General features: G+C 50.8%; 2 protein-coding genes across 2 annotated transcripts; one reads left to right on the forward strand and one right to left on the reverse strand.

Annotated features, from left to right (window-relative positions):
• Positions 1 to 350: 350 nt before the first annotated feature.
• Positions 351 to 21633, reverse strand: ZBTB17 (zinc finger and BTB domain containing 17). Its single transcript, XM_083514673.1, has 15 exons — positions 21369 to 21633; positions 19572 to 19778; positions 17488 to 17676; positions 15462 to 15629; positions 12883 to 12996; positions 11719 to 11981; positions 10165 to 10307; positions 8583 to 8883; positions 8376 to 8463; positions 6803 to 6919; positions 5291 to 5411; positions 4303 to 4433; positions 3109 to 3324; positions 2398 to 2487; positions 351 to 899 (listed from the first exon to the last, which is right to left on the reverse strand). The coding sequence occupies exons 2-15, from the start codon at positions 19774 to 19776 to the stop codon at positions 628 to 630; spliced, it is 2418 nt and encodes an 805-aa protein (XP_083370799.1). The 5' UTR covers positions 19777 to 19778; positions 21369 to 21633; the 3' UTR covers positions 351 to 627.
• On the forward strand, positions 16022 to 17451 carry LOC310712099 (small nuclear ribonucleoprotein E-like). The gene has a single exon (XM_083514770.1). It carries the CDS (start codon positions 16847 to 16849, stop codon positions 17123 to 17125), a length of 279 nt encoding a protein of 92 aa, XP_083370896.1. The 5' UTR covers positions 16022 to 16846; the 3' UTR covers positions 17126 to 17451.
• Positions 21634 to 21753: the final 120 nt, after the last annotated feature.

The following is a 21753-nucleotide window of genomic DNA, read 5'->3' on the forward strand; positions in this document are numbered from 1 at the left end:
TTCGAATCCCCACGACGGGGTGAGCTCCCGTTGCTCAGTCCCTGCTCCTGCCAAACTAGCAGTTCGAAAGCACCTTAAAGTGCAAGTAGATAAATAGGTATCGCTCCGGCTGGAAGGTAAACGGCGTTTCCGTGTGCTGCTCTGGTTCGCCAGAAGCGGCTTTGTCATGCTGGCCACATGACCTGGAAGCTGTACGCCGGCCCCCTCGGCCAACAAAGCGAGATGAGCGCCGCAACCCCAGAGTTGGTCACGACTGGACCTAATGGTCAGGGGTCCCTTTACCCTTAAGGGATTTTTCAACAGGTTGCCGAGACAATACCCACCAAACAGTGTGCATTTTGAATCAGACGTTAGAAAATAATGGCCTTTATTTTGTTTCTAAATATTAACACAGATGCAGGAGCTTCTCAAATACAGAAATAATATATTTTTTTTACATTGGTAACGCCATCGTCACCTCCTTAAAATAGCTGCTTGTGAGTGAAGCTGGAGGCATTGGATGGGCAAGGAGGGAACAGCCAGCAGCACCTTAAAACCAAACCACACATGCCGCTCCCCCCCCCCCCGACAGCAGCGTGTAGTACAATCCATACAGGTCCCCTTGCCCCTCCGCACCCAGCCCTCCCTTCACTCTGCAGTCTGTGGGGCCTCTGTGGGCAGAGAAGTGGGCTGGGCCTCGTTGCCATCCCTTGTGCGGAAGAGCAGCTCCCCCGAGGGAATGACCTGTTCAGGCTGCCAGGCAGCGGTGGGGGCACCGTACTGCTGGTAAAAGTCTGTGTCCGCCTGGAACATCACCAGGGCTTGGGCTGTGTGGATGCGGACGTGCTGGGCCAGGCTGTTGGCATCCAGGAACTTCTCCCCGCAGGAGTCGCAAGCGTACAGGATTTGGGTGTTTGGATCTGGAAAGACAGGACAAAGCCAGAAGACAGCAAATTGCAGGAGAGCCGGGGTGGTCAGTCCCATCTGTTTTCTTTGAAAGCACTTCACCCCAGAGACAGTCATACCGAAAGGCCAAGGAGTACGGCCATGGGTGAATCGCTTCAAGTTTGAAGTGGCACGGCATTTTAAATGTCTAGTGCATGGGTAGGCAACCTAAGGCCCAGGGGCCAGATCCGGCCCAATCACCTTCTAAATCCAGCCCGCAGACAGTCCGGAAATCGGTGTGTTTTTACATGAGTAGAATGTGTGCTTTTACTTATAATGCATCTCTGGGGTATTTGTGGGGCATAGGAATTCGTTCTTTTTTCTCTCTCCAAATTATAGTCCGGCCCCCCCACAAGGTCTGAGGGACAGTGGACCGGCCCCCTGCTGAAAAAGTTCGCTGACCCCTGGTCTAGTGCAACTGAGCCTGACAACAAAGTACACTTTGAAAACTTGTGCACACCTACTCTTGCCCCGCTGGAGGGTAAGCAGACCCAACAGCATGGCCGGTGGCAGAGGTGAATTTAGGGGAAAAGCCCCCCCTGACCGAAGCCCTTCTATTTACAGACGAGTAAATCCAGGAGTGAAGCTCCTTACTGTTACTAAGCACGTGTTCTTTTCCTTTACGTGCACCTTTTTAAAAACCACCACCGTGAGCCTGTATTTAGGTACATTTAAAAGCCAGCTTTTAGTATTTTCCTCTTTTATATAGGGATACATGGATGAACAGGGACGCAGGTGGCGCTGTGGGTTACACCACAGAGCCTAGGACTTGCCGATCGGAAGGTCAGCGGTTTGAATCCCCGCGACGGGGTGAGCTCCCATTGCTAGGTCCCCGCACCTGCTAACCTTGCAGTTCAAAAGCACCTCAAAGTGCAAGTAGATAAATAGGTACCGCTCTGGCGGGAAGGTAAACGGCGTTTCTGTGCGCTGCTCTGGTTCGCCAGAAGCGGCTTAGTCATGCTGGCCACATGACCCTCGGCCAATAAAGCGAGATGAGCGCCACAACCCCAGAGTTGGTCATGACTGGACCTAATGGTCAGGGGTCCCTTTACCTTAAAAGCCGGCTTTTACTATTTCCCTCTTTTATATAGGGGTACATGGATGAACAGCAAAGGGTGATGGGGCTGTAGCCCCAAACAGCTGGAGGGCACACACTGCTGCATTACTGAAGGATGCTAGGAAAAAAGAGACCCTCTAGAAATCCAACATCTCTGATAACTGTAAGAGTTGCATCCCTTTTCAAGCTCAACCCCATCACCTGAAAGGCCAAAGAATGGGGAAGAGCATAAAACAGCTGGTCACGCATTGGGGTGCTGCACCCTTGTGGCCAGATTTCTATACTGCAAGCTTCTAGAAACAGCCCGGCTTTGTGTTCTGCGCAGTTACTGAAGGTCTGAGCTGTGACGAAGAAAGCTAAGCCAAGGGCCTCCTTTGGAGGGGTAGTGGCCCACACGCTCCCAGATGGACGCTCACCTGCTTCCTGCACTTGCTTCACAGCCTTTGTTATTTCAGCCTTCAAGGCTTCCGTCTCGTCGGCTGTGACGGGCGCTGCCACGGGGACCACTGCAGAGGAGAATCACAGGGGAGTTGAGCAGCACAAAATGGAGGCCCCATGGTCACCCAAGCCAGCAGAGGGGCCTTTTGCATTGTGGTGGGGACCCTTCCTAGCAGCGGGGAGGGCTTAAGGAGGGACTGAAATATGGGGCGGGGGAGAAGACACTAAATACCCTAGCAAAGATTGTTCCATGGACAGGGAAGAGGCCGTAGCTTCAGATCTGCTTGGCAGGCAGGTCCTAGGCATTCAGTTTCCAGCAGCAATCCCAGCCGGGAAAAACACCCCGTCCCCATTTAAAACACTGGAGATACTGCTCCTTAGCGTAGGCAATGAACGAAGGAGAAAAGCCACCCTGCCCACAACTATTCAACTTTGGGTGAAAACCAGAAGGCTTCATTTGTTTGGATTTCAAAATTCAGCTTGCCAGCTCTTTTGCAACCTCCTCTATTTGCCAAGGATAATAGAGTAATAACAATAAAGAATAAAGCAAGGGAGGAGGAAAATGCAAATGGCTCGGGGCGCTCGTGAGTTTTGCAAGCATTCCTTTTTAAGGGGAGAGCCCCACCCACCCGAGTTCTCCCTCAGGCTTCTCAGCTAAGAGAATGGCAAGGCCAGGATCTCCTGCTCACCTGTCAGCTGTGTGACTGCCGTGGCCGCCAGGGCTTCTGTGGCCAGAGTCACCATCTCGTCGGATGCCACGGTCACGATGTTGAACTCGTCGCCCTCCCCGTGCTCCAGAACCTTCATCCCGGCCTTGCCCTGATGGACTGTCTTGACGTGAGAGCGGAGGTTGTCCACACGGTTGAAGCCGCGGCCGCACTTGTCGCAGAGGAAGGGCTTCTCGCCTGCGGGGGGTCCAGGATGGCGCAGAGGCCTCAGCAACCTGACAGCTGGCTGCCTCTCACTTTGGCCTCTCCCACAGAGAGGTCCAGCGTAACACTCCCTGCTCTGCACATGACTATCGCAGTCTCGCTGTGCCTATTCTACCTCCACGGTCTTGAGGCAGTTTGCGCTCTCAAAGGATACCAAGTGGGGAGGGTGCTGCTTTTGCACTCGGGTCCTGCTCATGGGCTTCTCTATGGGGCATCTGGCTGGCCAGCAGGAAGACAGTGTTGGTGTCTTGCCAAAATAAACTTCAAACCGCCTTGAAGCACGGCTAAAACAAGAATTCTCTGTAACAACAGGCATCTTTATCAGGGCATGTGGCGGAGTGCGCCTGCCAGAATATGCAAAAGTTTGTGAGCCTGTCTCTCTGGCCAAATAGCTGAAGGGTGCAGAGATCTGCATATACAGTGGTACCTTGGTTTTTGAACGTAATCCATTATGGAAGATCAAAAACTGTTTGTTTTTGAACGTAATCCATTATGGAAGATCGAAAACTGTTTCAAAACCGGAAACTCAATAGGCAGCAGCCAGGCCTCAGGATCTTGCACTCAGTGGAAGCCACATAACATGTTCAACTTTGGAGGTGTGTTTGAAAACTGAAGCATTTACTTCCGGGTTTATGGCGTTCGAAAACCCAAATGTTCATCGATGGAGACGTTCAAAAACCAAGGTACCACTGTAGTTCTGTTTCTTATTTTATATGCAACTTGCAATGTAAATAATAAAGAATTTAAGGAATGAACTGGATAGGCACGGTGGTTATTCCTGATGTGGGAATTTACCAAGAGAAAGCTGGACTGATGCTCCTGTGCAGGAAGACTTTGAGTAACTCTGCTGAATTGAAGAAAGGGGTGGCGCTGATGCACTAACAGACAGGAGGCCAGAGTGGGCCTGGCTGGATGCTGTTGCCCCAGGGCTTTCCCTACAGCCAGACTCACCTGTGTGGATGATGATGTGCTTGGAGAGGTCACCCACGTTCACGAAGGCCTTGTTGCAGACGCTGCACTTGTGGGGGCGGATGTTGTCGTGGTGGCGGATGTGGTTGGCCAATTGGCTGGACTGGACGAACCTGAGGGGGGGGGGGACAGAAACAGAACTGAAACGTGTACAGGACTTCTAGGTATTCAAAATTTTTCCCTGGATTTATTTAACAGAATTTATAGGCTGCTTGACTGTAAAACAAACCAACAAACCTCAAAGTGGTTTGCAAAAATACAAAACAAGATTTTCTTTTTCTTTCAACAATAGTCCAAAAAGGTAAGCTACTGAAACGAGCTAAAATTCAGCTTGACTTTCTAAGCATTCGGACAGGCTTCTCTAAGCATAGGTAAAAGGTAAAGGGACCCGTGACCATTAGGTCCAGTCGTGGCTGACTCTGGGGTTGCGGCGCTCATCTCGCTTTATTGGCCGAGGGAGCCGGCATACAGCTTCCGGGTCATGTGGCCAGCATGACTAAGCCGCTTCTGGCGAACCAGAGCAGCGCACGGAAACACCGTTTACCTTCCTGCCGGAGTGGTACCTATTTATCTACTTGCACTTAGAGGTGCTTTCAAACTGCTAGGTTGGCAGGAGCAGGGACCGAGCAATGGGAGCTCACCCCGTCGCGGGGATTTGAACCGCCAACCTTCTGATTGGCAAGTCTTAGGCTCTGTGGTTTAACCCATAGCGCCACCCGCGTCCCTATCTAAGCATATATCTATATAAAATAACTGGAGGGCCTAGTTTAATCTCCCGCCCTGCCTCCATGTTTAGCAAATACCCCCCCCCCCCAAAAGCTCAACACAAATACTTTGTTTTAGCACAGGGTACACAGATCGCCTCCTCCCCCCATGCAAAAACACAGCCCCCAGCCCAGGATGGATGAAGATGACCCCTGAACCCTGAGGCTCTCCCTAGGCCAGGCCAAGAGCCAAGAGAGGGGCCCACCTCTTGCCGCAGCGCTCGCAGACGTAAGGCTTCTCCCCGGTGTGCTGGCGCACATGGGCAATGAGGGAGCTGGCTTGAGTGAAGGCCTTGCCACAGATCAGGCACTGGCAGGGCTTTTCACCTGGGGAGAGAAGGGAGGGGAGGGTAACATCACGGGGGCGCAGGGATGGCCACCTACTCGGATGGCTTGAGGACTACAAGCTTGCTTTATTGTTAAGGGACCACGGCTCAGGGGCCGAGCTCCAACTTTGCATGCAGAAGGTCCAAGGTTCAATCTTCCGAGGTTCTCCCTCCCATATCTTCCTAATGTTTGTGGGGTGTAATCCATTGGTACAGTCAAGGGCCACATTCCTTATTTCCCAAGAGTGGGCACAGGCAGGGGGGCACCCAGTCAGTGTAACTTCCTGTTCCACTGGTCTGGAGCAGCCTCCCCCTGCACGGGACCTGGGAGATGCGCGTGGCTCTGGCTGACTCCATAAAAGAGCCGAGTCATGCAGCCATTTTCTCAGTCGTCTTATTCTCTCTCTTCTTATTGTTCTTTTGCTGCCATGCTGCTCTCCTGCAGCCATTTTGTTATCTTAATGTAATTTCGCTGTCTGCTGGCTCTCAGCCAGCAGCACATGAGTTCAGTTTCCCTATGAGATTAACTCACACTTTGTTTGTGTAACCACTAAAGTAAAGCCGGCCTTTCAGGGATCACATCATGAATTAAAATTTGAGTAAACGTTGTGTTACTTTGCTCAGAAAGACTCTTGTCTTTATTCTTTTAAGAGGGATTAAAGGGGACACCAGGAAATAATCCTAACTAAGAGATTCAAACGAATTCGCAAACTAGCTTCCGGCTATATTGAGGGCAATCTGCTCTGCTACATCACTTCTTTTTATGATACGATACGATATCTTTATTGTCATTGTCCCATACAGAACAATGAAATTGAAAAATCTACATAAGACATTCAAAACCCCCTAAACACTCTGAAACCCCATTTTTAAATACAATATACTCCTATAGAGACCCCTTATACTGCGTTTAAAACCAGAATTGCGTTTGGGTAGAAACTGTTTCTCAGGTGGCTAGTCCTAGTCTTTATAACCCTGTACCTTCTTCCAGAAGGCAGTGTGCAACAAGGGGAGAAAATACTCTTGACAAGGTGTATACAAACATTAGACGGGCATAGCATGAGTGAAGGAAGGCTAATACTTATTCAATATATCCTTTCCTACTATCCTTAACATTCCCACAATGTTTAGCTGGAATTTCCACATAACTTGAACCAACAGATTCTAATGACAAGGGAGGAGATTGCAACTGAACACGAGGAAGAATTTTCCAACAGTAAGAGCTGTTTGACGGAGGCCTGGGAAAGCGGCGGACTCTCCTTCACTTCCGACTCCATAGAACTCTATGATCCTATGAGCCCCAGCAGGTCAGGGCTGGGAGAGCCACCCGGCTGGAAGAGAGCAGCTACAACGCCTTCTCTGACCACCCACCCATCCCCTGGCCAAACTCACCCGTGTGGATGCGGACGTGGCGCTGCAGAGCCCCCGGGTCGGCAAACTGCCGCTGGCAGTGCACACAGATGTACGGTTTCTCCCCACTGTGGATGCGCAGGTGTCGCTTGAGGTTGCCTGTGGGCAAAGGAGAAGGAAATGTGGAGAGGCTGTCGGAGACTGGCTAGATTTTTTTGTTTTAATTTGCATTTTATTTATTTGTTAACATTCTTATATTACATCGGTAAACGTTGTCATATTACATTACAGGACTTACTATAATTTCTAACATGTATACAAAAAATATATACAATTTTTTTATACCTAGAAAGAAAATGGAAAAAAAGAACGAGAAAAAACACCCCCCCCCAAATCATATACATACCAACACACTAGACTTCCTGTCTTTCCCATTGTATATTCCTTTTTTACAAATGAATGTACTCTTATTATTGTATATTTCTTTACATATGGAGACTGGCTAGATCAGGAGGAGTGGTGGAAACCGCCTTTCCCCAGGGAAAGCGCCGAGGGAGAGGATTTGGATCCAGGCCTCCTGGTGGTGGACAACTGGACACACCCCAGAGGCGGGGAAGAGCAGGGAGGTACTAGAGGCTGGGAGTTTGGAGGCTGATGAAAAGGGGGAAACAAGCAGGTGTTCCAACACGGAATAAAGACGGGAGTCAGACTTGGCAGCTTCACCCCTGCCAGTGTTTCTGCCGACAGCCTCTTTGCTATAGAAACAGAGAGGGGCCCAAAACACAGGGAATGGAGCAAAGTGGGAGGTGCAAGACAGCCCAAGCAACTGCTTGCTATAGTGGAGTATATCTCAGGAGTCCCCGAGTCCTTACGGGTTCCTCGCTGCAGGATCACATTCACCCAGTGCTATACCAGCTGCACTGGCTCCCGGTGGAGTACAGGATCAGGTTCAAGGTGCTGGTTTTAACCTTTAAAACCCTATACAGCCTAGGACCCTTGTACCTATGGGACCGCCCCTCCTGGTATGTCCTATGGAGGAACTTACGGTCTTCAAACAAAAACATCTTGGAGGTCCTGGGCCACGGGGAGGTTAGGCTGGCCTCAACCAGAGCCAGGGCTTTTTCGGCTGTGGCCCCGATCTGGTGGAACGCTCTGTCACAAGAGACTAGGGCCCTGCGGGACTTGACATCTTTCCACAGGGCCTGCAAGACAGAGCTGTTCCACCAGGCCTTTGGCCAAGGCGCAGTCTGACCCCCTCCTTTGGCAATCCTCACAGAACTCTAGCCCAATGGTTGCCATCAATTTGATTTGAACTGATTTTATAATGACTTGATTTTAGAATGCTGTATTATTTTACTGTTGTTAGCCGCTCTGAGCCCGGCTTCGGCTGGGGAGGGCGGGATATAAATAAAATTTTATTATTATGATGTTTTCTGTTCTGATTCCTTAAGAAAACGACGAACTGCAAGTGAGTTCACCTTGCCTTGTTTCTCTCTGATACGCAAACAGACTATGCTCTGGGTCACCTCCCTCGACACAGGCCCCAGGCAGGCTGCGGGCAAAGGAGGCCGGGGGCCACCCAGCCCGTCTGGGCGACCACCCAAGAGCCACATACCTGACGTAGTGAACTGCTTTCCGCACTCCCGGCACTTGAGGGGTCCATCGGCAATGTGGATCTTCAAGTGGGCCTTGAGGTTCCCCACCTGGCAGCAAAGGCGAGAGACCGGCTTAGAGAGGGGGTGCGGGGTGGTCCCAAACACCCACAGGCGTTTCCCCCCCCCAGCCCGAGCAGGGGAGCTGCCCTCCAGCCCCCCAGCCTTACCTGGTTGAACTTCTTCTCGCAATGGGGGCACTTGTGCTCCTTGTGGGTGTCGTGGGTCTCCAAGTGGCGCATCTTGGAGGTGGGGTCGGAGAACGAGCGGCCGCAGTAGTCACACCGGTAGGGCTTCTCCCCGCTGTGGACCAGCTGGTGGCGCTTCAGGTTGCCCGAGGTGGTGAAGAGCTTGCCGCAGTCCTCGCAGCGGTACTTGGCCTCCCCGGTGTGGCGCTTCTTGTGCAGGTTCAACAGGCTGATGAGGCGGTAGCTCTTGCCACACTCCTCACAGCTGTATGGCTTCAGGGGGCTGGGGGGGGGGGAGAACGGGGGAGAGGGAAGGGTCACCGATGCTACCGGCCCACCTGACTCCACCACTAACAGAAGCGTAGAATCCAGGGTGGGCGAGAGGGAATGAAGGACAGCTTTGCAGAAAGAAAAGATGCCGTTAACCGGTGGAACCCCTTGCTGCAGGGAGGCGCAACAGTGAGGCGGTTTTACAGAACAGCTTCGGGCTTAGTAGGATGGGCTGGCACCTCGAAGGCAGTGGTTGTTTTTGTTTTAATTATGTATTTTGTGTTTTCATCTTGCAATTTCATATTATGAACCGCCCTGAGACCTGTGGGTATTGGGCGGTTTACAAATTTAATAAATTTGAAGGGACGCAGGTGGCGCTGTGGTCTAAACCACTGAGCCTAGGGCTTGCCGATCAGAAGGTTGGTGGTTCGAATCCCCGCGACAGGGTGAGCTCCCGTTGCTCGGTCCCTGCTCCTGCCAACTTAGCAGTTTGAAAGCACATCAAAGTGCAAGTAGATAAATAGGTACCACTCCGGCGGGAAGGTAAATGGTGTTTCCGTGCGCTGCTCTGGTTCACCAGAAGCGGCTTAGTCATGCTGGCCACATGACCCGGAAGCTGTATGCCAGCTCCCTCGGCCATTAAAGCGAGATGAGCGCCGCAACCTCGGAGTCGGCCACGACTGGACCTAATGGTCAGGGGTCCCTTCACCTTTACCTAATCATGATTTTACGGGCAGGAGGTGGTCCTGGGTGCAAACGTCAGCTTTGTTTAACTACAGCCGAGAAGATCTGCTCGTAATGCCCACCAAGAGGTCAGAGGCTCATGCAGTCTCCCCACAACCCTGGGAGGAGGATGGCCGTCGTCGGCATTTGCGCCATTTATGCAGACAGAAGCTGGTCAGGGAAGGCTGAGCTGTCAGCACGGGCACCGCACGGTCGCCACGACTGCCAACGGGAATCCTTCCGCCCCTTCAGTGTGGTGCAGTGGTTAAGAGCGATAGACTCGTAATCTGGTGAACTGGGTTCGCTTCCCTGCTCCTCCACCTGCAGCTGCTGGGTGACCTTGGGCCAGTCACGCTTCTCTGAAGTCTCTCAGCCCCACTCACCTCACAGAGTGTTTGTTGTGGGGGAGGAAGGGAAAAGGAGAATGTTAGCTGCTTTGAGACTCCTTCAGGTAGTGATAAAGCAGGATATCAAATCCAAACTCTTCTCTTCTTCTTCCTTCACGAGGCTGCCTGTCCCACCGCAATGCCTTCCCCTCCTGGATCAGCCTCGCTGGCCACTGGCCACCTACCTGTGTGTCTTCTCGTGCGCCTTGCAGGCTGCCGGGTCAGAGAAGGCCTTGCTGCACTCGCGGCAGGTGAAGGGCTTCTCCCCGGTGTGGATACGGATGTGCCGCTTGAAGTTGCCTGTATGGGTGAACTCCTTCCCGCAGTCCTGGGGGGGGGGGGGGAGAAGGAGGAGGCGGCTTAAGTGGCTGGTCCCGATGGAGCCTCCTCACCCCCTCGCAAGTGGACGCATGCCGAATTTTCCAACTTTCAAAATTCCCAAAATCAGGGGTGATTTAAAAAGTTGTTACACGACTCAGGAATTCAAAACCTATTGTGGTTTAATTAACATAATTTAGTTTGGTAAAGCACTATGTAAAAAATATGAGGGATTTTAAAGGATTTTAAGCTTGCGTTACTATTTTTCATGGGGGGGGGGAATGTGCGTGAAATTGCATAAAAATCATCAAAAAGCGATTGCACCATCAGGTTGGCTCGCCAGGTCTGCCTGAGCGTAACAGAAAAAGAGCAGAAGCAACAAGAATACAAGAAAATATAAGCAGAAATAAGGAGGATGCATCAATGCCACCAAATTAAATAAATAAATAAAAAATCTGCTGATGAAAATGAAGAGCAAAGATGCTCAGGATGGAAATGATGGGAGTCATGAACTGACATTAGGAAAACCAAGTACGACTTCCACTTCTAATAAAAAGACGGAGTACAGTGCATTAAAGATGCATAATGCTTGCAGAGCATCAGATATGGTGTTGGGTCTGCGTGCCACAGCTGCCGCCACACCACTATCACCTTCTTCTGTGCGCAGTGAGCCAGATAGAATATATCTCTACTGCTTCACTCCAGAGAAAGGCTCAAAGAAAGAAACACCAGCTGAAGTTATTGCTTGTAATCTTGTAGAAGGGCACTGATAACCCACCTGCAGGCCATTCGAGGCAAATGTTCACACCAGTCAGGAGGGTGATGCAACAGGTAGAGGTCAAGCTCAGTCGTAAGCTGATCTGGTTGGTTTCTGCCCTCCACACCGAGTTCCCCCTGTGACACGTGATCATGGCATCCGATAGGGAGGCCTTGTCCAACAGCAACGTTGGACAGGTAACGTTGGCAAGATGCAAGATGTTGCTGCTGAACTTAAAATGGCTCCTTCGTCCACCATACTCTCAACTGGAGAGCCTTCAGTGTCATAAAGGATCTGTCCTACTGTTTGGCATCTGTCCATCTTGAGAGACAACTGAGGAGTGTGGCTACTGATCAAGCATACAGGTCACCCAGGCCATAAGGACAGGATCTGGCCTTTCTTAAAATTGGCCCAGTGAGCTATTCAAGGTGGTTGGTAACAGTACCCAGGTTTTGTTGCAAAAACCCCCAACAACTTAAGGCTGATAGTGAAATACCATGGTTTGCCTGTCCTATCACTGTTGGTTCAACATCAAAGTAAAACATTCTGGGGTAGAAGGTCCATGCCACATCATGTTTCAGCCGCAGAAAGTTAGGCTGCAAAAGGTGGCTGCAACAGATGCTCTTTGGCCAACCATCCATTCTGTGAAATGATAATCTCTCACCTCGCACTTGTGGGTGACCGACCCGTAGGTCTTGGACTCGGTCCTGTCGCTGTAGGTCCCCGAGCGCAGAAGCCGGGCCTCCCCTGCGTTCTCTCCCCCGGAGTCCGTGCCCCCCGACTCTTCCTCATCCTGGGAGTTGCCGTTGGCCAGCTGGGCATCATGGGCCTGGGAAGGTACCTCGGCCTCCGGCAGCACTGTCCCCTCGCCCTTGCCTTCCAGCTCTACCTCCATCTCAGAGGGCAGCTTCAGGTCAGAGGGCTCAGCTAGAGAAACAGAGAGAAAGAAGCAGTCAAGTGGGCCACCTGCGCTAGACGCCATCTTGTGGGAGCCAACAGTGTCTAGCTGGCTGCAGCTGCCTCCCCAAAAACCCTTCCCCCTGTACCCTCCTGGATTACATTCACAAAATCAGCAAGGCGGGCGGGGTTTCTGGAGGGCATCTAGCCTGACCCTCTGCTAAGGATCGGGATCTTGCAACGTACAGCCCCCTCCCCAACAGAAGGATGCCCAGGCGATGCTTCTGAGCCTGAGGTGGGTGGTGCCCCCCTGGCCAAAGGAGCCCCCTAAGGTATTGCCAAAATCTGCCTCCCTGCCTTGTCCACCTGCATGCTCTGCCCTCTGGAGGAACAGAGAAAACAAAGGTCTGCTCTGCCTTCCCCTTTCAGATACTCGGAGGCCATCTTCCTGAAATCTTCAGCTGGGATCCCCGCATTGCAGGGGGTTGCGCTAGATGATCCTCAGGGATCCCTTCCAACTCTGCAATTCCATGGGCTACGTTTAAAATGAGGCTGCATTTTAACCTGTATTTTAATTTTTCTCCCCGTATTATGTTTTTATTGTAATTTTACTGGTGTTAGCCGCCCTGAGCCCAGCTCTGGCCGGGGAGGGCTGAGTATAAATAAAATATTATTTTTATTATTAAATAAATAATAATAATAATAATAATAATAATTCTCTGATTCTATGAACCTGGATCCTGCAAGCCTCATCTGTTGCCCTTCTGAGGTGATACAAGAATGTTCTCCCCAAAAAGAAGCTTGCTTGGTGCCCACTTGACCTACAGGCGTCATGGGCAAAGGGAAAGCAAAGATCCTTTGGGTGCCACACAGAGATCACCCCCAGAAGCACCCAGGAAAGGCTTTCTGCCCTGCTGCTGTTGCCACTCACCATCCTCTGCAGCCCTCGAAAGGGCGAGTTTTGGGGCAGCACTGCTTTCCCCAGGGGAGGAGTCTTCCGTCTGCGAGGTCTCGGGCATTGGGGAGGAGACATCATCTTCCACAGCTGAAAAAAGAGAGGAGTTGGTCACATACTCCTCAGCGCTAGTGACCAACAGCCACGGGGATAAGGGGCAACAAACAAGAGAGAGGGAACAGGAAGCAGGGCAGGATTTGATGGGGGAGGGAAGGAAACAGACACCCTGGACTATCAGACGGAGCCTGCTGCAGATGTTAAAATCAAGTCCCACCCAAGGTGCTAGACCTCATGAAAGAAGAGTTTTGGAGTTTGGATTTGATATCCCGCCTTTCACTTCCTTTAAGGAGTCTCAAACCGGCTCACATTCTCCTTTCCCTTCCTCCCCCACAACAAACACTCTGTGAGGTGAGTGGGGCTGAGAGACTTCAAAGAAGTATTACTAGCCCAAGGTCACCCAGTAGCTGCATGTGGAGGAGCGGGGAAGCGAACCCAGTTCACCAGATTACGAGACTACCGCTCTTAACCACTACACCACACTGGCTCTCGCTGAGTAATACAGTCTTCCTAAAGATTTAGTTTGAATTTCCTCCTCTTGGGTCTTCAGATCCCACACCAGCCTTCCCCAGCCTGCTGCCCTCCAGATGTTTTGGACTACAGCACCCAACACATCTGGAGGGAATCAGGTTGTGAGGGAATGCTGTCCTGCACACGGATCACTGGGCTGCGATTAGGGGGTTGGACTAGATGGCCTTTGTGGGACCTTTTTATTCTCTGTAAGAAACTTTTGAAGCGTCTTAAAATAAGCTCTACTTGGATTTTTGGCCCATTTCACTGCATCAGGCAAGGCACCCAAGGTTTCGAAACAGATTTTTAGGTTTTGTTCTGAGATGTTTCTTTCTTTCTTTTTAATGTTTTTTATTGAAAGATTTTATGTTACAAAAAAACAATACAACCATACTACCACTAAATATAATTAAGAAATAAAAATTACATACATCAATAGTTTGTTATTTGTTATTTACCGTCTTATTTCCTCCCAAACATTCCATACAAAAACACACATATGTGCAGACACCCACACCCAAAATGATAATAATGAAAGTAATTATTTTCCCCCTTACATCTTCCAAAATCTTTTCAACTTTGACTTCCTGTCAAGTCCCTTTGCATATATTTTATCTTACAATCAAATGTACACAAAACAATAAACCCTTCTATATAAATTTTCCAATACATTCTGAAAACATAATAAATCCTTACTTGTTGCCCACCTCCTTTTAGTTCCTTTATCACTCGAATGCTAGCACAGAGTCAAAACTATTATTGTATTTTTGAACATATCTTCTATAACCATCCCATTTTCCCGCAAATTTTTGCTTTGAGTTTCCTCTGAGTTTGCTAGTCAATTGGGCCGTCTCCACCAATTCCTGTAATTTGATTTGCCAATCTGTTATTTTTGGAGCCTCATGATGTTTCCATCCCTTGGCCACAAGTATACGAGCCACTGTGGTTGCATACAAGAATGCCTCTCTTAGATTTTTTGGGATCTCTTTATCTAAAAGACTTAATAGAAATGCCTCCGGTTTTTTGTTCTGAGATGTTTCAGTGTGCCCTGAGCTTTGGGAGAGGACTGGAATAGAGGTGGGGTTTTTTTTATAAATTGCTACCGTGATCCCAAGCCAGCTCTCTCCCCACCACACAGAGGCTTTTCCCAAAGGAAGCTTCCTGATACCAAATCAGACCACTGCTCAGCCAAGCTCAGTATTGCCCACACCGATGGGCAGCAGCCCACAAGGCAGGGAACATCCTCAGCCAAACCTGGTGGTTCAGGGGATCGAACCAGGACCTCTGCATGCAAAGCAGGTGTTCTACCGCTCAGCTACTGAAAACGAAGGAAACGCTAGTCCTTGTGGCTCCACATAAAGGGCGGATTTAAACAGAGGCTCAGGAAGCGACACTGGTCCATTTGGCTCAGCATCACATGCGCTGACTGGTGGCAGGCTCTCTGGAGACGTCAGGATTTGAACCCGGGTCGCGCTGTGGGTTAAACCACAGAGCCTATGACTTGCCAATCAGAAGGTCAGCGGTTCGAATCCCCGCGACAGGGTAAGCTCCTGTTGCTCGGTCCCTGCTCCTGCCAACCTAGCAGTTCGAAAGCACACCAGTGCAAGTAGATAAATAGATACTGCTCCGGCAGGAAGGTAAACGGCGTTTCCGTGCGCTGCTCTGGTTCGCCAGAAGCGGCTTAGTCATGCTGGCCACATGACCCGGAAGCTGTACGCCGGCTCCCTTGGCCAATAAAGAGAGAAGAGCGCCACAACCCCAGAGTCGGCCATGACTGGACCTAGTGGTCAGGGGTCCCTTTACCTTTAACCTTCCAAGGACCAAGCAGGAGAGTTTCAACTGAGCGAAAGTTTTCATTTGCTTATTTACTGTTTGTGCCCTTCACTAAACCGTTCCAGGGCAGATTGTGAAAATACCACAATGCAGACAAATATGATTTACACATTTAAGTCCGGCTCTATCCAAGACCCCTGCTTCCCGGTGCCTACCTGAGCCCTTGCCAGCTGCACATTCAGCCTCCTCCTCCTCCTCTTGTTCCTGTGTGGGATCCATGGCCGCCTCCTTCTGGATGCTGCTAGGTGGGGGCTGTGGGGTCTCCTCCAGATCCCGGGGGGTCTCTGTCGCCTCTTTACCCCCACCAGCCGTTTTCTCCTGCCCTAGGAAAGAGAGGGGCCAAAACCAACTAGGACAGGCTCCTCTCAGCTGTGACCCCAGGAGAGCAGCTCTGCTACCAGATGCTGAGCCCCCACCCACTTACCCCATCTGCACAATGGGCACAAGGGCTGCCATGATGACAAGAACTTGAGGAGGTGCTGCGGGAGAGAAGGGTGAGGAATGCCCTGATGGATCAAGGCCAAGGTGGCAAGAACTTGAGGAGGTGCTGCGGGAGAGAAGGGTGAGGAATGCCCTGCTGGATCAGGCCAAGGTGGGGTGTCTCCCTACAGCTGTGTGATGCAGCGGCTGTATTATGCCCTGCCAAGATGATCAAGGGTCTGGAAACCAAGCTTTATGAAGAACAGTTGAGAGAACTCCCCTTCCTTGGCAGGTGATTTTTGTTTTTTGTATAATTTTTATTAAGCTTTTCTATTTTACATATTAGAATATTCATTTAAACAACCTTAAATCAACGACTTCCCTTCTTCTCTTTCCATGGTTCAATTTACATACCATAAATCTCTGCATATTTTACATAAGCTAAACCATTCAGTATTCCATTGTTAGATCCATCAAAAATTATCTACACTGTTGAATTTATCTAATACTGCCAGCGTTTTTAAATGTACACAATTTTTCACCCACATATTCAATAAACATTTTCCAATCATCTTTAAACGTATGTTCTTCTTGTTCTCTTATTCTATAAGTTAAATCTGCAAGCTGTGTATATTCTATCAGTTTAAGTTGCCATTCTTCTTTGGGTGGGACCTCTCTCGTTTTCCATTTTTGGGCTAACAAAACACGGGAGTGGCATACGTAAATAGTCTTTATCGACACCTGGGAATTTCCATCTGAATTATCCCCAACAAGAAGGATTCTGATTTTTTTGGAAAGGTACTTAAACATTTCCCCCTCCAATTCATTGTAAATTATTTCCCAATACTCCTTTACCCTGTGTTACAAGTCCAGCACAGTTTTTAAGCAGAGGCTGTGTGGCCATCCGTCATGGATGCTTTAGCTGAGATCCCTGCATTGTAGGGGGTTGGACTAAATGATACATGGGTTCCCTTCCACTTCCAATAATCATAATAACAACAACTAAAATAAATATTCGGAAGGGATAAAGCGAGGAGGGAGAGGAGTTGACCGTTGGCTGCCCTGTCCTGCCTAAGTCAGCTCATCCTGTCAGGAGTCGTTCCCAGCCCAGCTGCCGGCCATGGCGTACCGCAGGCAAGGCCAGAAGGTGCAGAAAGTGATGGTGCGGCCCATCAACATCACCTTCAGATACCTACAGAATAGGTCCAGAATTCAGGTGTGGCTGTATGAACAGGTGAACATGAGGATAGAAGGCTCTATTATTGGATTTTATGAATATATGAACTTGGTTCTGGATGTTGCTGAGGAGATTCACTCCAAGACAAAATCAAGGAAACAGCTGGGTCAAGTCATGTTAAAAGGAGACAATATTACTCTTCTACAGAGTGCTTCTGACTAGAAATAGCTACTGAGTCTGTTTTGCTTATTATTTTAATCTTTAAACCTATAGAAGAAAATATGCAGCGGTTTAATAGTATCCCTCCCAATTCTACCATTGGTGTCTGAAAAGTGAAGAATGAAGCCAGTTACTTAATTCATGCTTGCATAATTTTCAATAGCTTTTCTACTTTGGTGTTGAATTGTAGTTCTTTATAAATAAAACTTTTTGATAAAATACATAAATAAATAAATATTCGACTGAGACCCCCTTTTGGGGCTCATGGACCAATCTCCAGAGATCCAACCAGGGATCACCCAGAAATCTACAGCAGTGCCCCCTGTTACCTCCCTGCTCACACAATTACAACCACAGCCCCATACCAGCTGTCGGGGGGTCTCCCGGGCTGTCCACTGCAGTTTCTGCCGGTGCCGACAGAGTCCTCAGGGAGTTGCAAGCGCTGATGATCTCCTGCATCTGAAGGAAGCCGGCCACAGCCAAGACGTCCTCCACGTTCTCCAGGCTCAGCTTCAGCTTGGATGTGTACATGAACTCTAGCACCTGCTCGAGACCTGGAACAGGCACGGACAGGCAGTCAGCGCAGACCAACGGCTCTGCTCTGCCTTCCACAGTTGGAGGCAGCCATGCTTGTGGATGCCCGTTTCTGGGAACCACAGGAGGGGAGAATTGCTCATGTGCTCAGTTCCTGCTCGCAGGCTTCCCATAGGTGCGCGGCTGGCAGGAGGCAGGACTAGATTGGCCATTGGCTCTGCTTATGTTCTTATGACAGACCATCATGGACTTCCCCCACCTGCAAGTAAGGCAGAGTGAACCCTAGTGCCAAGGGCTGGATGGCCCAACAGGCAAATTGAGCACATAGTTTAAGGCAGGGGTCAGAAAACGTTTTCAGCCGTAGGCTGGTCCACGGTCGCTCAGACGTTGCGAGGAGCTGGACTGTATTTTTTTGGGGGGGGGGAATTCCTATGCCCCACAAATCACCCAGAGATGCCAGAAGTTTGCCAGAACCTTCCTCTGCACACTCTTCTTTTAAAAACTGAATCTCATAGTTTTACAAAGCTAAAAATGAAAACAGTAAAGGCAAGAAACACCCCCTATTCCCCACCCTCCCTAGCCATTTTTCTCTTCCCTTTCTATGACTTATTCCAACCTAAACTGGATGGGGTGGGGTGAGGGGGGGGACATGTCTTGTTCATGCAGATTAATGTGAAGAAATCAGACCCAGTCCTGTGTCGCACATGACATACACACACACATGGAGGTTACGCTGTTTTACAAAATAAAATTATATTTTGTGGTTTAGTATCCAATTTTATTTATTTTAATTCTGTATTTATTTATTAAGTAATTTATATGGTGGGACATGGGTGGCGCTGAGGGTTAAACCACAGAGCCTAGGACTTGCTGATCAGAAGGTTGGCGGTTCGAATCCCCGTGATGGGGTGAGCTCCCGTTGCTCGGTCCCTGCTCCTGCCAACCTAGCAGTTCGAAAGCACCTCAAAGTGCAAGTAGATAAATAGGTACCACTCCGGCGGGAAGGTAAACGGCGTTTCCGTGCGCTGCTCTGGTTCGCCAGAAGTGGCTTAGTCATGCTGACAACATGACCCAGAAGCTGTACGCCGGCTCCCTCAGCCAATAAAGCAAGATGAGCGCCGCAACCCCAGAGTTGGTCACGACTGGACCTAATGGTCAGGGGTCCTTTTACCTTTACCTTTTAATTTATATGCCGCCTCGAAACTTCAAAGAAATATCTAGGCTCCTTCTGGGGACCAAGGAGACACCCACTGCTACTTTTCCAGGGGTGCAGCAGGGACATCGGGGGACAGGGTACTGGGTGGCCCAGAGGCACCGCCAGGGCCCAGTCATACTTTCCCCAAGGTGGTTTTTGCTCAAGCCTGACTCTGCCTTGGATCTTTGGCCCAGAGGTGGGAGGGTACAACTTGCCCCATAGTTTTCAGAAGGGGGCCTGCTGCTGTTTGCCTTGCATGGGGAGTGCAACATGGGTTCCTTGCTCGACTCACCTGGAGCCATTCACTCTGGACTCACCTTGCTTGACTTACCTGTACTCGTTAAGAGACTTGGACTGGACTCTGGGAGGAACCAGGGTTCAAATCTCTGCTCATTCATAAAGCTCTCTCCCTAGGGGCCAGTCACTGCCTCTCAGCCTAACCTAGGGCTGTTGTGGCGATTAATTGAGGAGGGGGGAACCATGCAAACCACCTGGAGCTCCTTAGAGAAAAAGGCTGGATATAATGCAGTCCATCAGCTCTGCAGGCCCCTTCCTGTGGGACACCTGCACAACCTAGGCTGGCTGCTTCAGGGCCTGGTGGTCATTTGGACCCCTTGCAACTGTTATCCTGGCCAGCTAGCCATTTCCCTCAAACCTGCATTTCACAGACCATTCAGGCACGGGATAATATCCCGCAACCCCATCCACAGCTAGGCCCACCTGCCGCGTTGCTGATGTCCAGGTGCACCACGTCCTTCTGGTCCACAAAGAGCATCCTGAAGTATTCGCTGCAGGCCGCCAGCACTGCCTTGTGGGCCTTGAAGTCGATGCCATCCACCACAAAGGTGCAATCGCACAGCAGGCCCAGTTGCCGCTGCTGGTTCAGCTGCTCCAGCACCTGCTTGCTGTGCTGAGGGAAATCCATGGCTGCGGGGGGAAGAGGCAGGAGGCCCTTGAGCAAAGACGCCCCTCCTCTGACTAGGCAGGCTTCCCTCTGCCCCACGAATCATGCCCTGCCCAGCTGAAGAAAAGCAGTATGCAGTTCCAAGCCTTCACCATCTGTCATGGATGTTTGCGTTTTGATACCTGCAATTGCAGGGGGTTGGACTAAATGACCCTCAGGGGTCCCTTCCAACTTTACAATTCTGTTGACAACCACTTCTGCACAACAGAAGGGGATGGGGCTTAGCTCTGTTGGAGAGCACCTGCTTGGCATGCAGAAGGCCCCAGGTTCAATCCACAGTGGTGCCTTCAGGTAAGGCTGAGAGATACTCCTGCCTGAAATGCTGGAAAACTGCTAGCAGTCAGTGTAGACAGTATTGAGCTAGATGGAACAACAACGGGATTCAGTATAGGGCATCTCCCTCCTTTCCAGGAACAGCCCAGCAAAAGCGAGGCCGGATCCCCCTGCAGCAAATCAACGCACTAATCCTGAGGCACATCTGAAGAAGTCTGATAGCTGTCACTCCAAACAGGCTGACCCTTCCAGTGATATCCTCTTTTTCTAGGATGTGTATTTGCAAAGGGCTCTGCTGCCCTCAAGATGAGGCAAATCAGCTTGTTCCCATTTTACAGACACCCAGACAGGCTGAGGTGACTTATTTCCTTGGTCCTGGGGCCCAGGTGGGACTTGAACCCAGCTCCCCTCCTCCAACACCTTCAATCTCCTCCTTCATGGGGCCAAACTCCCCATCCCACCCCATTAAGAGCACCCATCACCTGCCCCACCACCACAACGCAGAAAGTGGACAGGCAGCAAAGGCTCTCCTGGTTTTCAAGCAAGGGTCTCTGTCTCAGCCCTCCCTAAAGATGCTGCCAGCAGGGACTGAACCTGGGGCGTTCTGCATGCCATGCTCCAACCACTGAGCAACAGCCCCTTCTCCTCACCCGAATACGCTTTGAACCCCCAAGTAAACTATCACAAGCTTCCTGCCCCTCACTGGAAAAAAGGGGCACAAGAAATAATCCTAACCGGACCTTTGTGTCTCTCCCCCACCCTGAACAAGTAAGTCCCACCACCCCACATTTCTTTTTTCCTATTTTTAAATTCCAAATTGTATTTCCAAACACAATACAAATGTTACTGACCTGAATTTCCTCACCCTCAGAAGCACCTGACACTCGGGTGTGTGTGTGTGTTGGGGGGGCAATTGGCCTCCACAGGCGGGCAGCGCCCTCAGTTATCCCCTTCCTCCTCTCCCCCTTCCACTGCTCGCTTTCCTGGACGCCCCCTTAACCTCGATCCCCCACCGCACACACCCCTATTGCCCCCCTGCTTGTTTCTTCTCCCCTCCGGCCCCCCAACCCCCCCGATTGCCGCCTCTTTCAATGCCCCTCATTAGCTCCCCGCTCCCCCTTTACAGGCAGCCCCCGGCCCCCTGAATTCCCCCACCTGCTGGCTGGCAGCCCCCTCCCCCTGACAGGCAGCCCCCCCACCCCGGCTGCCTTCCGGCCCCTCCCCTTCCCGGCCCCTCCCCTTCCACGAGCCCTCCCCCTGCCCCCACCATCTCCCCGCACCTGCTCTCCGGCGCGCGTCACATAATCCCGGGCGGCGGCGGCGGCGCTCAGAGTGACACGGAACAGACAAAGGGCGCCGCCATCTTGGGCCCGGGCGGAAGCGGCGTCTCCGTAGCCACCGCCCTCTTTCTCGACGCGCATTTTTTCCCCCTCTTTCGCTTTGCGTGCATGGCGCGTCCAGTCTCGCTGGCGGAAAAGGTGCGGGGGCAAAGGAACGGCTGGCACGTGACGCCGGCGGCTCCGCAGCGTCTCTTGGGCGCCATGACACCAGAGGCAGGGACAAGCACTAGAGGCAGCGCAGTTTCTCCGGGGGTTAGGGAACCGCAGAGCTTGAGGGGGACCCGTTGCCTGCTTCTCCGCCCATTCATTTCTTCTTTTGCTCTTT

This window comes from Podarcis liolepis (assembly GCF_965112155.1).
Source record: "Podarcis liolepis genome assembly, chromosome: 7".
In the NCBI taxonomy this organism is placed as follows: Eukaryota; Metazoa; Chordata; class Lepidosauria; order Squamata; family Lacertidae; genus Podarcis; species Podarcis liolepis.

Excerpts from the sequence above, each read along its gene's own strand:
- LOC310712099 (XM_083514770.1), top strand. The coding sequence starts at position 16,847 with ATGGCGTACCGCAGGCAAGGCCAGAAGGTGCAGAAAGTGATGGTGCGG.
- ZBTB17 (XM_083514673.1), bottom strand. The coding sequence starts at position 19,776 with ATGGATTTCCCTCAGCACAGCAAGCAGGTGCTGGAGCAGCTGAACCAG. Across the intron at positions 3,325-4,302 it reads GCACATCATCATCCACACAG|GCGAGAAGCCCTTCCTCTGC; the intron begins GTGAGTCTGGCT and ends GACCCCCCGCAG. Across the intron at positions 2,488-3,108 it reads GGCAGTCACACAGCTGACAG|TGGTCCCCGTGGCAGCGCCC; the intron begins GTGAGCAGGAGA and ends TCTCCTCTGCAG.